Raw genomic sequence first — 22,025 nt, 5'->3', positions numbered from 1 at the left:
CTGACTGCCGGGTTGTGACCTTCCTTCTCTGACTGCAGAGTTGCGACCTTCCTTCTCTGACTGCCGGGTTGCGACCCTCCTTCTCTGACTGCCAGGTTGTGACCTTCCTTCTCTGACTGCCGGGTTGCGACCTTCCTTCTCTGACTGCCGGGTTGCGACCTTCCTTCTCTGACTGACAGGTTGTGACCTTCCTTCTCTGACTGCCGGGTTGCGACCTTCCTTCTCTGACTGACAGGTTGTGACCTTCCTTCTCTGACTGCCGGGTTGCGACCTTCCTTCTCTGACTGCAGAGTTGCGACCTTCCTTCTCTGACTGCCAGGTTGTGACCTTCCTTCTCTGACTGCCGGGTTTCGACCTTCCTTCTCTGACTGACAGGTTGTGACCTTCCTTCTCTGACTGCCGGGTTGCGACCTTCCTTCTCTGACTGCCGGGTTGCGACCTTCCTTCTCTGAATGCCGGGTTGCGACCTTCCTTCTCTGAATGCCGGGTTGCGACCTTCCTTCTCTGACTGCCGGGTTGCGACCTTCCTTCTCTGACTGCCGGGTTGTGACCTTCCTTCTCTGACTGCCGGGTTGTGACCTTCCTTCTCTGACTGCAGAGTTGCGACCTTCCTTCTCTGACTGCCAGGTTGTGACCTTCCTTCTCTGACTGCAGAGTTGCGACCTTCCTTCTCTGACTGCCAGGTTGTGACCTTCCTTCTCTGACTGCCGGGTTTCGACCTTCCTTCTCTGACTGACAGGTTGTGACCTTCCTTCTCTGACTGCCGGGTTGCGACCTTCCTTCTCTGACTGCCGGGTTGCGACCTTCCTTCTCTGAATGCCGGGTTGCGACCTTCCTTCTCTGAATGCCGGGTTGCGACCTTCCTTCTCTGACTGCCGGGTTGCGACCTTCCTTCTCTGACTGCCGGGTTGTGACCTTCCTTCTCTGACTGCAGAGTTGCGACCTTCCTTCTCTGACTGCCAGGTTGCGACCTTCCTTCTCTGACTGCCAGGTTGTGACCTTCCTTCTCTGACTGCAGAGTTGCGACCTTCCTTCTCTGACTGCCGGGTTGTGACCTTCCTTCTCTGACTGCAGAGTTGCGACCTTCCTTCTCTGACTGCCGGGTTGCGACCCTCCTTCTCTGACTGCCAGGTTGTGACCTTCCTTCTCTGACTGCCGGGTTGCGACCTTCCTTCTCTGACTGCCGGGTTGCGACCTTCCTTCTCTGACTGACAGGTTGTGACCTTCCTTCTCTGACTGCCGGGTTGCGACCTTCCTTCTCTGACTGCCGGGTTGCGACCTTCCTTCTCTGAATGCCGGGTTGCGACCTTCCTTCTCTGAATGCCGGGTTGCGGCCTTCCTTCTCTGACTGCCGGGTTGCGACCTTCCTTCTCTGACTGCCGGGTTGTGACCTTCCTTCTCTGACTGCAGAGTTGCGACCTTCCTTCTCTGACTGCCGGGTTGCGACCTTCCTTCTCTGACTGCAGAGTTGCGACCTTCCTTCTCTGACTGCAGAGTTGCGACCTTCTTCTGACTGCCGGGTTGCGACCTTCCTTCTCTGACTGCAGAGTTGCGACCTTCCTTCTCTGACTGCCAGGTTGCGACCTTCCTTCTCTGACTGCCAGGTTGTGACCTTCCTTCTCTGACTGCAGAGTTGCGACCTTCCTTCTCTGACTGCAGAGTTGCGACCTTCCTTCTCTGACTGACAGGTTGTGACCTTCCTTCTCTGACTGCCGGGTTGTGACCTTCCTTCTCTGACTGCAGAGTTGTGACCTTCCTTCTCTGACTGCCGGGTTGTGACCTTCCTTCTCTGACTGCAGAGTTGCGACCTTCCTTCTCTGACTGCAGAGTTGCGACCTTCCTTCTCTGACTGCAGAGTTGCGACCTTCCTTCTCTGACTGCCGGGTTGTGACCTTCCTTCTCTGACTGCAGAGTTGCGACCTTCCTTCTCTGACTGCCAGGTTGTGACCTTCCTTCTCTGACTGCAGAGTTGCGACCTTCCTTCTCTGACTGCAGAGTTGCGACCTTCCTTCTCTGACTGCCAGGTTGTGACCTTCCTTCTCTGACTGCAGAGTTGCGACCTTCCTTCTCTGACTGCAGAGTTGCGACCTTCCTTCTCTGACTGCCAGGTTGTGACCTTCCTTCTCTGACTGCCAGGTTGCGACCTTCCTTCTCTGACTGCCAGGTTGTGACCTTCCTTCTCTGACTGCAGAGTTGCGACCTTCCTTCTCTGACTGCAGAGTTGCGACCTTCCTTCTCTGACTGACAGGTTGTGACCTTCCTTCTCTGACTGCCGGGTTGTGACCTTCCTTCTCTGACTGCAGAGTTGTGACCTTCCTTCTCTGACTGCCAGGTTGCGACCTTCCTTCTCTGACTGCCGGGTTGTGACCTTCCTTCTCTGACTGCCGGGTTGTGACCTTCCTTCTCTGACTGCCCAGTTGTCTGCATTTGGTGCATTTTATTACCGTTGGAGAAGGGAGGTGTTACTAGGTTAAAGTCAACGCTACAATCTTTTGCCTCCCCCGTTTTTTTCCCATCATAAGAGACTCACCGTTTTCTCCTGGATGTTCCTTCAGCTTCCTTTTCCCAGCAGGAAATTCCCATCTTTCTCTCTCGCTGTTTCATTTTTACTAACACCTCCCCCTTATTGAGAGTGTGGGAGAATCATCTCATGAGATGGGTTGTATTATCAGGCCCAGAGAGGGTGAGTAAGTCCCTCCAGAGCACACAGCACAGCGTGCAGTGCAGTGCGTGGAAGAGCCAGGCAGCAGGTGGGGAGGCGGGCTCGTGCCTCGCTCAGTCACCACCCTCTGGGCCCTCTGGTCCTCCAGGTGTGTTCGGAAAAGGCTCCAGAGAGAGGCAGCCTCTCTTCCCTGCAAGGAGCACCAAAGCTCCTTTAGTTAAAGTGGCCCCATTGTTGGGGCTTCCTCCTTTCTCCCCGACAAATGCTCCACCGGGGGCTGCGTGCACAACCTCCCTGCTCCCTCCTCCCTCCTCAGACAGCCCTGGGGTTGCTGACTGACACTGCCTCTGCCGGTTTCCCTTGGCAACCACCTTAAGGTTTAAAGCACAATTCACAACATCGCCACTCTCACATTCGGACAAAAAAGTAGCAGCGTGTGGACTGTGCTTCCTGTAGTGCAGCCCCTGAGGGAGGGGTGGTTTCCTTACGTCCTGTGGCAGGCTCGTGAGCAAACAGTGAAGTGTTTAAACGCATTAAGGGTTTTTTTTTTGTTTTTTTTTTTTTGAGACAGAGTCTCACTCTGTTGCCCAGGCTAGAGTGAGTGCCGTGGTGTAAGCCTAGCTCACAGCAACCTCAAACTCCTGGGCTCAAGCAATCCTCCTGCCTCAGCCTCCCGAGTAGCTGGGACTACAGGCATGCACCACCATGCCTGGCTAAGTTTTTCTATATATTTTTAGTTGTCCAATTAATTTCTATCTATTTTTAGTAGAGGCGGGGTCTCGCTCTTGCTCAGGCTGGTCTTGAACTCCTGAGCTCAAACGATCCAACTGTCTCGGCCTCCCAGCGTGCTGGGATTACAGGTGTGAGCCGCCGCGCCCGGCCAAGAGGTTTTTTTAACCTTTATCTCAAACTTTACTCCCAGGCTTCCTCAGCTTGGACACAAGGAGCTCCATTGTCCCTGGTCACAGAGACCCACCGCACATGGAGCTCCCGCGTGGTCGTTTGCGTGGTCACAGAGACCCACTGCACACAGAGCTCCCGTGTGGTTGTTTGCGTGATCACAGAGACCGACCGCACACAGAGCTCCCACGTGGTCCTTTGTGTGATCACAGAGACCCACAGCATACGGAACTCCCTCATGGTCGTTTGCATGGCCATAGAGACCCACCACACACGGAGCTCCCACGTGGTCGTTTGCGTGGTCACAGAGACCCATGGCACAGGGAGCTCCTGCGTGGTTGTTTGTGTGGTCACAGAGACCATTGCACATGGAGCTTCCGCATGGTCGTTTGCGTGGTCACAGAGACCCATGGCACACGGAGCTCCCTCGTGGTTGTTTCCGTGGTCACAGAAACCCATGGCACATAGAGCTCCCGCGTGGTCATTTGTGTGGTCACAGAGACCCACCACACACGGAGCTCCCACGTGGTCGTTTGCGTGGTCACAGAGACCTATGGCACAGGGAGCTCCTGCGTGGTTGTTTGTGTGGTCACAGAGACCCATGGCACTCGGAGTTCCCACGTGGTCGTTGGCATGGTCACAGAGACCCACCGCACACGGAGCTCCCACGTGGTCCTTTGCGTGGTCACAGAGACCCACTGCACACGGAACTCCCGCGTGGTCGTTGGCATGGTCACAGAGACCCACTGCACACGGAACTCCCGCGTGGTCGTTGGCATGGTCACAGAGACCCACCGCACACAGAGCTCCCACGTGGTCGTTTGTGTGGTCACAGAGACCCACGGCACACGGAACTCCCTTGTGGTTGTTTCCGTGGTCACAGAGACCACTGCACATGGAGCTTCCGCATGGTCGTTTGTGTGGTCACAGAGACCCATGGCACATAGAGCTCCCTCGTGGTTGTTTCCGTGGTCACAGAAACCCATGGCATATAGAGCTCCCGAGTGGTCATTTGTGTGGTCACAGAGACCCACCGCACACGGAGCTCCCTCGTGGTCATTTGTGTGGTCACAGAGTCCCACCGCACACAGAGCTCCCACGTGGTCGTTTGTGTGGTCACAGAGACCCACCGCACACGGAGCTCCCTCGTGGTTGTTTCCGTGGTCACAGAGACCACTGCACATGGAGCTCCCACATGGTCGTTTGTGTGGTCACAGAGACCCACCGCACATGGAGCCTCCGTGTGGTCGTTTGCGTGGTCACAGAGACCCACTGCACACAGAGCTCCCACATGGTCGTTTGTGTGGTCACAGAGACCCACCACACATGGAGCCTCCGTGTGGTCGTTTGCGTGGTCACAGAGACCCATGGCACAGGGAGCTCCCTCGTGGTCGTTTGTGTGGTCACAGAGACCCACTGCACACCGAGCTCCCTCGTGGTTGTTTCGTGGTCACAGAGACCACTGCACATGGAGCTCCCGCGTGGTCGTTTGTGTGGTCACAGAGACCCACGGCACACGGAGCTCCCACGTGGTCATTTGTGTGGTCACAGAGACCCACGGCACACGGAGCTCCCACGTGGTCATTTGTGTGGTCACAGAGACCCACGGCACACGGAGCTCCCTCGTGGTCGTTTGTGTGGTCACAGAGACCCATGGCACACGGAGCTCCCACGTGGTCGTTTGTGTGGTCACAGAGACCCACCGCACATGGAGCCTCCGTGTGGTTGTTTGCATGGTCACAGAGACCCATGGCACAGGGAGCTCCCTCGTGGTCGTTTGTGTGGTCACAGAGACCCACCGCACATGGAGCCTCCGTGTGGTCGTTTGCGTGGTCACAGAGACCCATGGCACACAGAGCTCCCACGTGGTCGTTTGTGTGGTCACAGAGACCCACCGCACATGGAGCCTCCGTGTGGTTGTTTGCGTGGTCACAGAGACCCATGGCACAGGGAGCTCCCTCATGGTGGTTTGTGTGGTCACAGAGACCCACCGCACATGGAGCCTCCGTGTGGTCGTTTGCGTGGTCACAGAGACCCACTGCACACGGAGCTCCCGCGTGGTCGTTTGCGTGGTCACAGAGACCTGTGGCATGCGGAGCTCCCGTATGATTCTTCAGCCATTTGATGGTTAGTCTTCGTCACAACGTGCTTTTACTTTCATGGGCTTTACATTCATAACCTGTCACGTTTCAGAGAGTCCAGCCTCGTGGTTAGCTCTTTCTCGAGTGGACTTGGCACTCCGTGGCCTCACACCCTTCCCAGAGTGCTGTGGGGCCGAGCATCCAGCGCCAGCCCTGCCCAGCACGGCCCGACACCCTCCTCCGCTGACGGGGAGGCATCCTCGTGGCTCCGTGTGTCCCGAGCCTCGGCCGGGGCACAGAGCGCCACGCCGTCATGCTCCCAGCCCCGTGTCGTGAGCGCGTGCAGGGGCCCACCTCTCGGCGGTGCCTGCTCTGCCCGTGCGGTGCCAGAGCCCGGTGGGGTGGGGGGACAGGGGACCCGGGAGCTCAGGGCACAGCAGGGGCCGGCCCCGGGGCCTTTGCCTGGCTTCTCAGTCCCTTGCAGATGCCCGCGCTCCCGCCTGGCCCCTGCCGCTGACAATCGCGTCTTAGAGAGAGGGACCTAAGCCTTCGTGAGTGATCCTGGGGGTTCCTCAGCTAAAAATGGGCCTCGAGCTGTTCTTGGCTTGCGTGGGTTGCACATGGCAGCCAGCGACTAACGATTAACTAACTGCCCTCCCCACCTGTGACTCAGCCACAGCTGCTCGTGAATCTGAATCTATGGGTGTGTTATTTATACCGTGGCTCGTGACAGGGCTGGCATTTTGTTTGATTAAAAATAAAGGCAAACACAGTTTTACAGAGGTAGGATAATAAATATCCATGCTAAACTCCAGATGACCCAAATGCAGAAGGCTGGATGTTTTTTTTTTTTGGAGACAGAGTCTTACTCTGTTGCCTGGGCTAGAGTGAGTGCCATGGCGTCAGCCTAGCTCACAGCAACCTCAGACTCCTGGGCTCAAGCGATCCTCCTGCCTCAGCCTCCCGAGTAGCTGGGACTACAGGCATGCGCCACCATGCCTGGCTAATTTTTTTCTATCTAGTTTTAGTTGTCCAATTAATTTCTTTCTATTTTATTTTTTTAGTAGAGACGGGGTCTCGCTCTTGCTCAGGCTGGTTTTTTTTTTTTTTTTTTTTTTTTTTTTATTTATTTTTTTATAAGGACAACAGTTTCCTAGTCAGGCTGGTTTTGAACTCCTGACCTTGAGCAATACCACCTCGGCCTCCCAGAGAACTAGGATTACAGGCGTGAGTGAGCCACCGCGCCCGGCCGGATGGTGTTATCTTAGTAGGAACCAGTTAGTGTAAGGAAAGCGAAGTCCTCACTTAGATCAACACGGCCTGAAAGTAAAGCCCGCCTCTTCCCGTTCAGGCTCCGTGCACGTTTCGGAAGAGTCCGCTGCCGACAGTTGCGGGCTTGACATCAGGGACCATGAAGGTGGCGTCAGCCCACCTGGGGTGGCCGTCACGCGTGTGGGGAGCCCGCAAACACGCGTTCTCCACGCCTGGGCCTCTGAGCCTCCTCCCGGGAGGGGTGGGGTGCGGGGAGGTGAGTGTCTCGCCAGCTGCCGAGGGAAGTGGCTTCGGTGGCGTGCTTGCTTCCCAGGGCTGCTGTGACAAGTGACCGCAAGCCGCGCGGCTCGGAACAGCAGGATGGTTCTCTCACAGTCCAAATCGGGGGGCTGGCCAGGCCACACCCCCTTTGAGGCTCTCAGGCAGGAGGCTTCCTTGGTGCCCGGCTCTGGCGGGGGTGCTGGCAGTCCGTGGAGTTCCTCGGCCTGTGGCAGGGGTCACTCTGGTCTCTGCTCCGGTGTCACCTGGCCTGTTCCCCTCAGGCCTCCACATCTCCCTGGTAAGGATGCCCGCCGGCCGAGGGACGTCCAGTCGTCTCGCGCCGTGTGTCGGGAGGGCTGCTCGTCCTCTACCCGTGGCCCTCGCTCCTTTCCCACGACCACCAAGTGAGTTTCCCTCTGGACTCTCAGTTCCGGTCCATTTTTCCACGTGTGTGTTTTTATGCCGGTCCCATCCTGTCTCGATTGCTTTAAATCTTCAGTGAGCCTTTTTTTTTTTTTTTTTTTTTTGAGACAGAGTCTTACTCTGTTCCCCGGGCTAGAATGCTGTGGCGTCAGCCTCGCTCACAGCAACCTCCAACTCTTGGGCTCAAGCGATCCTCCTGCCTCAGCCTCCCGAGTAGCTGGGACTACAGGCATGCGCCACCATGCCCGGCTAAGTTTTTCTATATATTTTTAGTTGTCCAATTACTTTCTTTCTATTTTTAGTAGAGATGGGGTGTTGCTCTTGCTCAGGCTGGTCTCGAACTCCTGACATTGAGCGATCCACCCGCCTCAGCCTCCCAGAGTGCTAGGATTGCAGGCGTGAGCCACCGCGCCCGGCTGATTACATCTGCAGTGAGTCTTGAGACTGGGGCGTGGGGACTTCCAGCTTTGCTCTCTTGTTGGGGGTTGTTTGGGCCGCTCCAATTCCTTTGCCTTTCCATGCAGATTTGAGATCTGTCGATTTCTCTCCTAAAAAGAAACCTTGCTAGGATTTCTGATTGGAGCTGAATCTATAGGTCAGTTTGGGGAGACTTGCCATCTTAGCAATACTGAATCCGTCGGTGGGTGAACACGGCATTTTCTCCGTTTATTCAGGTTTTCTTTGATTCCTTTTTTTAGTGGTTAAAGTCAGGAAGCTGGAATGGCAGCATGTTGCTTATAAATTCGGAGATGCACAGCAAAATAAATTATTTTAAATGACTAAAATGGGGAGTGGAGCACTAGGGGTGGGGGAGGGCCGGGGCCTGCCCCGCTCCGCACCAGGCGCCAGAGCGGGACTCGCACCCGGAACCGCCTGCGCCTGTGACTCGGTGGAAACAAGAGCCGGGCGTGTTGCGTGGATCTATGTACATGGTGCCAGGAAGGACCCTCGGGGATTGATGCTGTCTGTGAAAACTTTTAGCGTGTTATGGGGGTACAAGTGTTAAGGTTACTTATTTTGCCCATGCCCCCCTCCCCCCTGAGTAAGAGCTTCAAGAGTGTCCATCCCCCAAATGTTGCACATCTTACTCGTTGTGGTTGTATACACCCATCCCCTCCTCCCCCTCCCCCCCTACACCCGATAAATGTTACTCCCATATGTCCACTTAGGTGTTGATCCGTTAACACCAATTTGCTGGTGAGTACATGTGGTGCTTGTTTTTCCATTCTAGAGATACTTCACGTAGTAGAATGGGTTCCAGCTCCATCCAGGAATATACAAGAGGTGCTGTATCACCCTTGTTTCTTATAGCTGAGTAGTGCTCCATGGTATACGTATACCACATTTTATTAATCCACTCATGAATTGATGGGCACTTGGGTTGTTTCCACAGCTTTGCGATTGTGAATTGTGCTGCTATAAAACATTCGAGTGCAGGTGTCTTTTTCATAAAGTGACTTTTGATCTTTTGGGGTAGATGCCCAGTAGTGGAATCGCTGGATCAAATGGTAGATCTACTTGTATCGCTTTGAGGTATCTCCATATTGCTTTCCACAGAGGTCGAACTCGTTTGCAGTCCCACCAACAGTGTAGGAGTGTTCCTCTCTCTCCGCAACCACGCCAGCATTTGTTGTTTGGGGACCTTTTTGATAAAGGCCATTCTCACTGGGCTTAAGTGATATCTCATTGTGGTTTTGATTTGCATTTCCCTGATGATTAGAGATGTTGAGCATTTTTTCATATGATTGTTGGCCATTATTTCTGTCTTCTTTTGAGAAGTTTGTCTGTGAAAACTTTTGAAGACTGTTTGGCCCTAAAGTAAACGAGCCCAGGAGGAGGCTCCCTGAGTGGAAGGAGCCATCCGGGCCCAGGCAGGGGTCCGTCTCCCGCAGGGAGAGGAGGCGGGACTGGGGGCGTCAGGCTGGAGCTATCTCCAGACTAAAAATAAAGTCCCGAGCCTGCTTATTCACAGCATCCCGGGGGAGAGAGCTGCGCCCACAGTTAGCTCCGAGGCTGCCGGAGCAGGGGTGCGTGTCCCGTTGGCTTGCGCGATTCCCGCTGGGCGCGGCTGGCTGCTGCGGGGGACACAGCGTCCCATGGGACCTTCTGGAGGGTCTGGCGGGATTTTAAAGGATCGTGAAGAGGTTCCCTGCGGCCACTCCAAAGCGTGATTTCACAGGGCCTGGAGCTGCTTCGGTGCTGAGACTCATAGACGCTCCTCGTCACAGGACCGCGGACGGGTGTTTTCTGTTGCATGAGAGGATTGTCTCCTCCGTGTTCACGGGCCGCGTGGGGAAACCACGCCGACATCGCTGTGGACTGGGAGAAACGGAGACACAGCGACCCGCAGGGGGGCGTCGGCCTGGCGGTGCTGGCGGGCGCTCGGCGCTCAGCCAGCCGGTGGCAAACATGTGGCCGCCCAGGCAGCGTCCCGTCCTGGGCCAGCCGGAGGCTCCCGTGGGCCGCCTGGTGTGTGCAGACAGGGGCACCTGCCACTGTCTGGGCTCAGCTTGCGTTTTTTGTCCTCCTCGCAATTTCCTTAGGGAAAGAACGAGCAGACGCTCCCCAGGAGGGAGTGGACTTTTGCTCTGTCCGGCCGCTGTGATGGACTCGGGGTGCAGTTCGGCGCACGGGAGACCCCGAATCCTCAGGGCATGGCTGAGCGCAGGTGGGAGGAGGGGCGAGGCGGGGACCCTGAGCCGCCCTTCTCACGGGAGCTCTCACGGGAGGTATGAAGCAGGGGATGGAGACCCAGGTGCATCTGCAAGGCCCAGGCCCGGCCTGGAGACCTGGGTGACCGGCTCTGAGAAGGGAAGCTCCTCTCGGGCACCTTGTTCTGCCTCAACCTCCTGGGAGGCTCCCCAACACGGCACACTTTCTCCTGGGGCTTGGGGGGCCTTGTAGCCAAGTCCAAGTGGTCCCTATCCTTCAAGAGAGCATACGCTCGGCTACTTAAAATCCTTCCATAAGCATCACATTTTATTTTATTTTTTATTCTTCATAGATATTGAGGTCTCACTATGTTGCCCAGGCTGGTCTCGAACTCCTGGCCTCAAGCGATCCTCCTGCCTCAGACTCCCAAAGTGCTAGGATTGCGGGTGTGAGCTGCCGCGGCCAGCTTCATTTTAGAGGAGATTGTTTTCTGAGCATTTACTGGGTGCACTGGAGTTTTCTCTTTTGAAGGGGAACCGCTGAGGCCTGGCACCCACCCCATACCTTCTCTGGCTCTTATTCAAGACTGTTTTTCTTTTCCCTCCTGCCTCTTGGTCAGCACTTTCCCCCTTAGAATTAACACTCTTAATTCAGCTTTACTGAAGACATTCAGAGTCTGATCTCACCCCATCTAGCTGCAAGCGCTTTGAGGAACATTCGGGGTGAGCCCCATGAACAAAATAAACCAGGTGTGTGCCGTAGCCCCGAGATGCCTCGTTCCTGAGCGGTTCGGACTGTCGTGATCATAAATCTCGTTGCGTCTACCTTCAGGAAGGGAGGACCCCTCTCTGGCGTTCTCCGGTCACTTGATAGAAACCCTCTTTTCCAACCCGTCCTTCCTTGAGCGGCTGCCAGTGTGCTCCCTGCAGGCCTGCTGCCCGCCCAGAGGCACCAGAAGTGAATGCCGGAGATGGTTTCTCAAAGAAGCAGAAAATTGGTTTCTGGGGGGAATTGGAAAAGATATTTTTCCTGTTTAAAAATATTTATTGCATTATTATTATTATTTTTTTTCTTTTTGGAGACAAAGTCTCACTCTGTTGCCCAGGCTAGAGTGAGTGCCGTGGTGTCAGCCTAGCTCACAGCAACCTCAAACTCCTGGGCTCAAGCGATCCTCCTGCCTCAGCCTCCCAAGTAGCTGGGACTACAGGCATACACCACCATGCCTGGCTAATTTTTTTCTATATATATTTTTAGTTGGCCAATTAATTTCTTTCTATTTTTAGTAGAGACAAGGTCTTGCTCTTGCTCAGGCTGATTTCGAACTCCTGACCTTGAGCGATCCTCCTGCCTTGGCCTCCCAGAATGCTAGGATTACAGGTGTGAGCCACCACGCCGGGCCTATTGCATTCTTTTTAATTTTAGAGGAAATTCATGCTCATTAAAAAAAAAACACTTGAGAATGGCCCGGCCTGGTGGCTCATGCCTGAAAAAAATTTAGCCGAGTATGGTGGCGCATGCCTGTAGTCCCAGCTACTCGGGAGGCTGAGGCAGGAGGATCACTTGAGCCCAGGAGTTTGAGGTTGCTGTGAGCGAGGCTGATGCCACAGCACTCACTCTAGCCTGAGCAACAAAGCGAGACTCTTTCTCAAAACAAAAACAAAAACAAACCACTTGAGAAGAAAGGTTGAAACTGACCCTTAGTCTATGACGACCCACAGTCACCAATGGTGGCCCATGGGACCACCCCTCGAGGCCCTTTCTCCCCGCCAACACGCATGCAGGTTCACACGCATGTGTTACACGGCTGGGAACATACTTCCTTTCTGACTTCATACCCTTTGTGCTTTTACTTCACGTCCCCAGGGTGATGCTTTGGGGGAAGAGATCTCCCTGTTTTCAGACCTGCTGTCCGGAAAAAGAGCTGAGCGGAAGCAAACCTCGGGCGGCCAGAGCGGGGCTGGGGCAGGGCCAGGACCAGCCGGACACACGGGACACCCACCGGCCACTGCCTCCCCCCCACACACCTGCAGCCCCGGGTGCGAGGAGGGCGTGGCCGCAGGCTCCCCTGGTGGGTGGGGCCCAGGGATCTGGGAGGCAGAGCAGGTCACGCCCACCCGCCATGAGAAACCCTTTTCTTACCCTCCCTTGTCTCTGAATGGAGGGAACTTTGGGGAGACCCTTTGCACCCCCATTCAGGTTGTCTCTGCGCCTCCACAGGGATCGACTACAAGACCACCACCATCCTGCTGGACGGCCGGCGGGTGAAGCTGCAGCTCTGGTGAGTTGGGGTCCTGTCCTGGCTCTGAGAAGGAGGCCCCCAGCCTCACCCCGACCGACCGGCCCAGCGCCCTGCAGGCCTCGGCCCTGTGGGACGAGCTTCGGCCGGGGGCCTCTCCTCTCCGGAGGAAGGTGGCGACCCCCTGGGTCCCATAGGCACCTTGTGTGGTGGGGGGCGGGGGGGACCCCAGGACTGACACAGCACCGTGTGGGTAACAGGCTTTGTGGGTGCAGGACATGAGACCTGGTGCCTGGGAAGACGCCTCCTGGGGCCGGGAGGGGGCGGCAGGCGCGGAGCTCCCAGCGGGAAGTCGGAGCATCCCGGTGCGGGAGGGGCTGCAGGTTGGGGGGAGGCCTGCCAGGCACCCTGCCCACCCCCGGGGCTCTGGGCTGGGTCTCCAGGCTCAGAGGTTCTGGGTCTGCCCCTCTGGTGCCCTCTAGTGGGGGCAGAGGCTCCTGCTGTGACTAAGCCCAGGGCTGGGTCTTTCCGGACCACTGAGGCTGGTTTCCTGCCACCCCCTCCCACCGCCCTGCCATGCTGGCCCACCCCCCAGTCACCTGCACCTCCAGTGGCCGTCCCTGTCTCCCCACCCGTCCCACCCCTCCAGGACCAGCCAGTCTGGGACGCAGCAGCGGGAGCCTCCTCTGCACAGTGTCCCCTGGGTGCTCGGCCCTTCCTGCTGCCCAGCCCTGGGCCTTCCCCCCAGGGTTACAGTCAGCCCCTGCCCTCCTCCCTCTCCCAGGACACATTATTCTCAAGCCCCCTTCTGTCCTTTCCCCAACACCGGGTCCTGGTGCGAAAGCCACCTGCAGGCCCCGCTCTGCCCACGCCTGCCCCTGACCTCACAGGCTGCACCTGCCGGCTGCTCTGGCACCTTCCCAGGCCCCCAGAGGCCCACATGGCAGCTGGAATGCTCTCACCTCTCCCCCCGTTCTGCCGGGGCCTGCAAACACCTGCGTGGCCCCAGGCCACACCGGCCAGACCCCAGAGTGGACACTGTCCTCCCCCCACCCCGAAATCCCTGCAGGACCTCAAGGCCACGCTGTCCACGCCGTCTTCTCTGCAGGGTCATGCTCCCACCCGGATCTGGGGACAGGGCCCTCCCCACGCCCAAAGTGGGGCCCCTCCCTGTCCCCACCCCCTCGCCTCCCTCCCCGAATCTCCCAGGCCACGCAGGAGCCTGATTTCTGCAGCTGACGGCACAGGCAGGGGTGCCAGTGCCCAGGGAGACCAGGACAGAGCCGCAGGAGACAGAGCCCAGGGTCGAGATGGTGACCCGCCACACCATGGGGCCCTGGGGGCGCACAGAGGCGGCTCTCGGACCGTGGGCATTGTCTGCACAGTCTCTCCCGAGGGCAAAGTCCATACACATTCCGTGTGCAATTAACATGCCCACTTCACCAGGTGCCCCCGGGGGGCCTGTGGGCCGAGCCCTCACATGAGGCACGATATGGCACTTTCGTTCCTGTTACGTGTCACCTGTGGCTGGTGACAGCCCTGACCCCAGAGAGGAGGCCCTGGGGGCCTTTGGGAGGGGCCAGAGACACCTCGCCAGGCCTCTAGTTTGACTATTTTTTTTTGAGACAGAGTCTCACTTTGTTGCTTAGGCTAGAGTGAGTGCCATGGCGTCAGCCTAGCTCACAGCAACCTCAAACTCCTGGGCTCAAGCGATCCTCCTGCCTCAGCCTCCCGAGTAGCTGGGACCGCAGGCATGCGCCACCATGCCTGGCTAATTTTTTCTATATATTTTTAGTTGGCCAATTAATTTCTTTCTATTTATAGTAGAGACGGGGCCTCACTCTTGCTCAGGCTGGTTTCGAGCTCCTGACCTTGAGCAATCCGCCCGCCTCGGCCTCCCAGAGTGCTAGGATTACAGGTGTGAGCCACCTCGCCCGGCCGCCGATTTCTTCTTAATGTCCCAATGTCTCTTCCAGGGACACGTCGGGGCAGGGAAGGTTCTGCACCATCTTCCGCTCCTACTCTCGGGGCGCACAGGTAACAGCCTCCCCTGAGCCCGGAGATCACGCGGCCTTGGCGATGCTTAGCTAGCCCTCCCCTTCCCTGGACGGTTGGAGGATCAGGGAATTCAGCCCATGTAGGCACCGATGGCAGAGTCTAAAGACGAGCTGTAGGGCAGCGGCCCCCACCCTTCGGGCACCAGGGGCCGGTTTCCTGGAAGACAATTTTTCCATGGATGGAGGGGAGGGTTTGGGAGGACTCAAGCGCATGACAGTTACTGTGCAGTCAGACCCCTCTGCTAGTGACAGTCTGCATTTGCAGCCGCTCCCAGCGCTGGCATCACCGCCCCAGCCCCACCTCCGATCGCCAGGCATTAGGGTCTCATGAGGAGCCGCAGCCCAGATCCCTCCCGCGTGCGGTTCACCGTAGGTCTGTGCTCTCCTGTGAGCATCTAAGGCCCCGCTGGTCTGGCAGGAGGCGGAATTCAGGCGCCCACTCGAGTGACAGGGAGCAGCCGTATTCGTGACGCTTCCCTGTCGCTCGCCTCCTGCTGTGCGGCTGGTTCCTAGCAGGCCACGGACCGGTCCTTGGGCCAGGGTTGGGGACGGCAGCTGCAGAGTGTTACTTTGCTCGAAAGCCTTCTTTGGCATCAGGAATATATGCATGTGTGTGTGTGTGTGTGCATGCATAAAACACACGCACAGATATATGCACTATGTATGCACGTGTGTCTGTGCATGAGTGCCTGCATATGTGTGTACGTGTGTGAGTGCATGTAGACATGCATGTGTGTGCATGTATGAAACACGCACACGGATATATCACTGTGTATGCATATGTGTCTGTGCATGAGTGCCTGCATATGTGTGTATGTGTGTGAGTGCATGTAGACACACATGTCTGTGCATGAGTGTCTGCATACATGTGTATTGTGTGAGTACATGTAGACATGCATGTGTGTGCATGTGTGCGTGTGGGCATGCAGGTGCATGTCTATACCTGTGTGCATGTGCACATATGAACTGCATGTGTGTGCACGTGTATGCATCCATGCAGGTAGGGGGGCCTTGCTTCGCATGAGGTGGTGACTCCTGCAGGGCCCCTGCTTTCTCCGTCCCTGGAGTAGCTCGCGGCTGTGAGTCCTGGTCCCCAACTCCCCCCGGACACAAAACTGCAGTAAAATGATCATTTCGTCAGTCGTGTGTCTCTGACGGAACAGCCCGCACGCCGGTGGCACATCTGTGTGCTGCATGCTGAGCCCGTGTCCTGTCTCCGCAGGGCGTGATCCTGGTCTACGACATCGCAAACCGCTGGTCTTTCGACGGCATCAATCGCTGGATTAAGGAGATTGACGAGGTACGACGCCGGTGCTGCCGCCCCCGCCCCACGTGGGCTCAGGACGTCGTCGGGCTGGGGACTCGGCCAGGCTCAGGCAGGGGCTCGGGCACAAGGAGGGTGTGTCACCGCTCGGCACAGCGCTGGCCGGGCTGGGCCACGAGCGGCTGCTGTGACGAGTGACCACAGACTGGGGCCTTGAAACAACAGGAATTTATTCCCCCAGCTACTGGGTTTCCTCGAAAATAAGACAGGGTCTTTTTTTTTTTTTTTTTCTTTTTTGAGACAGAGTTTTGTTGCTCACTTTGTTGCCCAGGCTACAGTGAGTGCCGTGGCCTCAGCCTAGCTCACAGGAACCTCAAAATCCTGGGCTCAAGCGATCCTCCTGCCTCAGCCTCCCGAGTAGCTGGGACTTTTTCTATATATATTAGTTGGCCAATTAATTTCTTTCTATTTATAGTAGAGATGGGGTCTCGCTCTTGCTCAGGCTGGTTTCGAACTCCTGACCTTGAATAATCCGCCCGCCTTGGCCTCCCAGAGTGCTAGGATTACAGGCGTGAGCCACCTCGCCAGGCCTAAGACAGGGTCTTATATTTAGTTTCCCACAAGATGATACCCTAGGGCTTATTTTTAGGGGATGTGTTATTTTCCCCTCAAAGCCTCAGCTTGCAGCACGCAAAGGATGGCCGGGACCTGACGGGGGGAGCCGACCTTGTTGGTGGGGCTGCCCGCACCTTTCCGGTCACCTCTGGGATAGTAGCTGTCACGATGGGGCAAATGAGAAGGGCTGCTTGTCGTCTTTACTCCTCTGCAACGAAATGCATGGGTTGTGCAGATGTGCTGCATAACCACGCCCATCACTAGGTAGGGCTTCTATTGCGCAAATGCTTAGAAATCCTGCTAGGGCTTATTTTATGGGTAGGTCTTATTTTCAGGGAAACACAGCACAGAGGCCAGAAGTCAAACCCAGGTGCTGGCCAGGCCGCCTTCTGCCAGGGCTCTGGGGTGGGGGCGGGGGGGGGGAGTCCTCGTTGCCTCCCCAACTGCGGTGGTCCTTGGCGGCCCTTGGTCTGTGGCTGGGTCACTGTGGCCTCTGCCCCGTCCCCATGTGTCTCCGTGTCTCCCCTGATGAGGACACCAGGCATCAGACTGGGGCCCCCCTAACCCAGTGTGACCCCCCTCTCAACTAATCACATCTGTGCAGACCCCATTTCCAAATAAGAGCTCATTCTTTTCTAAATTTATTCTTAAAACTATGTTATTTTACTTTAGTAGATTTAGGGGGCACAAGCTGAAGGACAGTGGCAGGGTCTGGGTCGTGCCCTGCGGGAACTTTGCACCCCCAGCCCCCGGGGGGTCCCCAGGGCCCGTCACGCCCCTCTCCGCGCCTGCTGCCGATTAAGGCCCTGGTCTGCGGCTCTGCGTGGAGCTGACTCTGGGGGGACACCAGTCAACCTGGAGCCCCCCCAGGCCACCAGGAGAAAGTCTGACCCGAGTAACGCGTTTTCCTTGCCTTTCTCTTGCCCGCAGCACGCCCCCGGGGTCCCCAAGATCCTGGTGGGGAACCGCCTCCACCTGGCGTTCAAGCGGCAGGTGCCCACGGAGCAGGCGCAGGCCTACGCAGAGCGCCTGGGTGTGACCTTCTTCGAGGTCAGCCCGCTCTGCAACTTCAACGTCACCGAGTCCTTCACGGAGCTGGCCAGGACCGTGCTGCTGCGGCACGGCATGGACCGGCTCCGGAGGCCCAGCAAAGGTAGGCGGCGGTGTTGCGGGGGCCTGAGTCCGCCCCGCCGGGCGCAGGCTGGTCCCGCAGCCCCCCGACAAGTGTCTGCCCCCCCGCATGCATCCTAAGGCCACTGAGAGAAATAAAACACGTTCTGGGCCTGGCGCGGTGGCTCACACCTGCAATCCTAGCACTCTGGGAGGCCAAGGCGGGAGGATCACTCAAGGTCAGGAGTTCGAGACCAGCCTGAGCAAGAGTGAGACCCCCGTCTCTACTAAAAATAGAAAGAAATTAATTGGCCAACTAAAAATATATAGAAAAAATTAGCCGGGCATGGTGGCGCATGCCTGTAGTCCCAGCTATTTGGGAGGCTGAGGCAGGAAGATTGCTTGAGCCCAGGAGTTTGAGGTTGCTGTGAGCTTGGCTGATGCTACGGCACTCACTCTAGCCTGGGCAACAGAGTGAGACTATCTCAAAAAAAAAAAAGAAAGAAAAGAAAAGAAAAGAAAGGAAAGAAAGAAAGGAAAGAAAGGAAGAAAGGAAGGAACGGAAGGAAAGGAAGAAAGGAAGAAAGAAAGAAAGAAAGAAAACACGTTTCTGAATGTACAGCTTTGCCAGAAAGCTCAGGAGGGGGATCTGTGGAATCCGCACTTGGGCAGAGGTGAAGTGGTGCGGGGTTTGCTGCATGTGTCACAGGCGTCCCCAGAGTCCCCACAGGGAGGGAAGCCAGGTGTGCACGCTGCCCCCCCACCCCCCAGGCAGCCCCACGCAGGGACGGGCTGCGCTGAGCCGGGTCTTTTCTCCCCCAAGTGCTGAGCCTGCAGGACCTGTGCTGCCGCGTGGTGGTGTCCTGCACGCCCGCCCACCTGGTGGACACGCTGCCGCTGCCCCCCGCCCTGCGGAGCCACCTCAAGTCCTTCTGCATGGCCAACGGGCTCAGCGCCAGGATGACCCCCGGCCGCGTCTACTCGCTGGCTGCTGCCCACAAAAGGAACAGCTTCTGCAAGGGGAAGGGCGCCCGCCCTCCCCAGAGTCCTCCCAAAAACTGCTCCAGAAACAGCTGCAAAATCTCCTAAGGGGACACGCCGGAACCTCCCCAGGGGGGCTCTGGACAGTCACGCCCAGGAGGCAGCCACGCGTCCTGGGTCCGGGAAACACGTTTCCGGCGTCTCCCGGAGACAGCGCTGCGTGGGAACGCCTGTGGCGCCTCCCGTGCGGCGGGAGCCCTTTGGATTTCCACGTGGGTGTGCATGGAGCCCGTGTGCTAGACGTGTGCTTATAAAGGGAACATTAGTGCTCTGTTCGGCCCTTGACAGCACGAGATTTTGAATGTTGCTTATGTGGTGATCACGCACTGCCACTTTTTCCTTAAAACAACTGCTTTTGCAAGAACGGTGATATGCAAGCAATAGGCATACATTTAAGGGAATTTGAGAAGCAGTGATAGCTTAAAGTCATCGACATCCCAAGAGGGGTCTTTTTGTGAACCTCCTTTTTAATGTCTAAGCACCAGTTTATAAACACCGCAGAGGTTGTGCGGCAGATCTGTCTGGTTTGTGTGTGTGTGTGTGTGTGTGTGGAATGGGGTTTGATAAAGGTTTTGCTATGTTGTTTACTACATTTGGGGAATTAACATGTGATTTATATGCATATTTTTCTGTGAATCTACATTTTTTTGTACCAGATGTTCTTACACGCTATGACGCTAAGGGAGGAAAATGCCAAAGATATCTCTAGTTACGTGGAGCTCGGCCAACACCGTCTCGACAGACTCGCAAGGAAAGACCTGTTTCAGAGAAGAATGGAGTAAACGCTTATTTGGGAAAATGTTTCTCAGAAATAAAACGTGCACTGGTTACTCTCTTGGCAGAGCGGGGGGCTGGTTCTTTCTGATTCTGTGTAGCTCTTACGGCCCCAACTCCACTCGCTTTGCAGGGACTGCTGGACCAAGAGGGGGCAGTGGGGGGGGGGGGAACGGTTCCTGTTCGTGACTGGCAGCACCAGCTTCCTGAGGAACCTTTATCGAAGTGGATTATGATGAATTTAGGGTGGTATGTTGTTTTTTTTCTTTTTCTTTGAGACAGAGTCTCACTCTGTCGCCCGGGCTAGAGTGCCGTGGCATCAGCCTAGCTCACAGCAACCTCAGACTCCTGGGCTCAAGTGATCCTCCCGCCTCAGCCTCCCGAGTAGCTGGGATGACAGGCATGCGCCACCATGCCCAGCTAATTTTTTCTATATATTTTTAGTTGGCCAATCAATTTCTATTTTTAGTAGAGACGGGGTCTCGATCTTGTTCAGGCTGGTTTCGAACTCCTGAGCTCAAATGATCCGCCTGCCTCGGCCTCCCAGCATGCTAGGATTACAGGCGTGAGCCACCGCGCCTGGCTGGTGTGTGGTTTTCAGTGCTGCAGGGGGGAGGGGCAGGTCTGGGCTGGTGCAGGGCCCACCACTCACCCTCACCATGGAGCAGCCGCAGGTGGGCACGTGTGGTCCAGACGTACAGGAGGTTCTTCCTGAAGGAACTGTGAGGTCTGTTTGCCCCGACAAGGGGCCTGCCCGGCTTCCCCACAGACGCCACGCGGAGAACCCCAAATACAGCGGCTGAGACTGGCTTTAGGATGGCTGGGGTGTCCGCCCACTGTCTGGATATGCCCATTACCCAGGTCACGTAAATGCTGCAGTTAAGGGACCCCTCCACATGGGCGCTGCAGAGTCCGGCTACACAGAAGGCTGATCAAAGTCACTGTCACAACCCCCCCCACGGGTATTACAGGCACTAATAAAATCATCAGGTGGCTCAGGCCTGTAATCCCAGCACTCTCAGAGGCTGAGGTGGGAGGAACACTTGAGGCCAGGAGTTTAAGACCAGCCTGGGCAACATAGCAAGACGCTCTCTCTAAAGAAACAAAAGTTATTTTTAAAAAGCAGACAGATTGGCCGGGCGAGGTGGCTCACACCTGCAATCCTAGCACTCTGGGAGGCCGAGGCGGGAGGATCGCTCAAGGTCAGGAGTTCAAAACCAGCCTGAGCCAGAGCGAGACCCCCGTCTCTACTATAAATAGAAAGAAATTAATTGGCCAACTAATATATATATATAGAAAAAATTAGCCGGGCATCGTGGTGCATGTCTGTAGTCCCAGCTACTCAGGAGGCTGAGGCAGCAGGATCGCTTGAGCCCAGGAGATTGAGGTTGCTGTGAGCGAGGCTGACACCAGGGCACTCACTCTAGCCTGGGCAACAAAGCGAGACTCTGTCTCAAAAAAAAAAAAAAAAAAAAAAAAACCAGACGGATTAACAAGAGAACCAAGAAAAGGCAAAAGGGAGAGTCGAAGGGCTCATCCCAGGAAGGTGGAGATTTTTAAGTGGTTATTAAGAAATTAAGTCAAGGCCGGGCGTGGTGGCTCACGCCTGTAATCCTAGCTCTCTGGGAGGCCGAGGCGGGCAGATTGCTCGAGGTCAGGAGTTCTAAACCAGCCTGAGCAAGAGCGAGACCCTGTCTCTACTATAAATAGAAAGAAACTAATTGGCCAACTAATATATATAGAAAAAATTAGCCGGGCATGGTGGCTCATGCCTGTAGTCCCAGCTACTCGGGAGGCTGAGGCAGAAGGATTGCTTGAGCCCAGGAGTTTGAGGTTGCTGTGAGCTAGGCTGACACCACGGCACTCACTCTAGCCTAGGCAACAAAGCGAGACTCTGTCTCAAAAAAAAAAAAGAAAAAAAAAGAAATTAAGTCAAGAAAGAAAATACTACCAGGAAAAAGGAAGAGGAGAATCAGGGGGCTCCTCTCAGCAGGGTGGAGACCGTCAGACGGTTATTAAGGAATAGAAAGAAGACAGTGGAATTTGGTGGAGTTAATACGAAGGTCTTGGCCAGGCGCGGCGGCTCACGCCTGTGGTCCTAGCACTCTGGGAGGCTGAGGTGAGAGGATCGTAATTTTGTTTCTCTCCTTGCTGACGCAGTGGTCCTGGCACCTGGGCCCTGTTGCTAGAAGCAGGGTGATTCCTAGGCAAGAAACTGTAACTATGATTTCAAACCTGATGTCAATTCCTAAGGGTCTGATGGAGGTGAACAGTGGATGCAGCTCTGTGGCGGGTGGTAGACAGGGCTCACCAGCCCTGCACCTGTGCACCACCTGCATGGATGGGAGAGAACTTGGGGAAGCCCTTCTGGGCTAGTGGCCGAATCTCATGTCCCTTCCAATGATGGAAAGTTTGGGTAAAAGTAAATGACATATGGAGAAAAGGAGGAATAGCAGCTGAGGGTAAAGAAACGAGGAAATGGGTTGCGAATTGAGAGGAACCCAGTATTACATTAACACCTCAGGCTTAGAGCAAGAGATGACATTGTCTTTTAGCTTAAATATGCTAGATGCCTGAACAGGTGAAGCCCTACGTTTGCCAAGACCACTCTGCTTTTGGAAACTGCCAGGGTCGAATGGAAGCTTGCACACCTGAGGGGGCCTCACCCCTGGAGAGG

At 56.0% G+C, this 22,025-nt stretch overlaps 1 protein-coding gene across 1 annotated transcript in view; it reads left to right on the top strand.

The window, feature by feature from the left end:
- Positions 1-19,409, top strand: part of RAB40B (RAB40B, member RAS oncogene family) — a 29,498-nt gene extending 10,089 nt beyond the window's left edge. Inside the window, exons 2-6 of the mRNA XM_075999816.1 lie at positions 12,469-12,529; positions 14,464-14,524; positions 15,767-15,844; positions 17,354-17,576; positions 18,357-19,409. Of these exons, the coding sequence (XP_075855931.1) occupies positions 12,469-12,529; positions 14,464-14,524; positions 15,767-15,844; positions 17,354-17,576; positions 18,357-18,622 (689 nt within the window). The 3' untranslated portion in view covers positions 18,623-19,409. The remainder of the gene's footprint in view (positions 1-12,468; positions 12,530-14,463; positions 14,525-15,766; positions 15,845-17,353; positions 17,577-18,356) is intronic.
- Positions 19,410-22,025: the final 2,616 nt, after the last annotated feature.

Source organism: Microcebus murinus, unplaced genomic scaffold, assembly GCF_040939455.1.
Source record: "Microcebus murinus isolate Inina unplaced genomic scaffold, M.murinus_Inina_mat1.0 scaf010_hap2_Mmur4.0, whole genome shotgun sequence".
NCBI classification, from domain to species: Eukaryota; Metazoa; Chordata; class Mammalia; order Primates; family Cheirogaleidae; genus Microcebus; species Microcebus murinus.
Note: the sequence above shows the minus strand (reverse complement) of the source record. Positions and strands in the feature narration are given on the sequence as shown.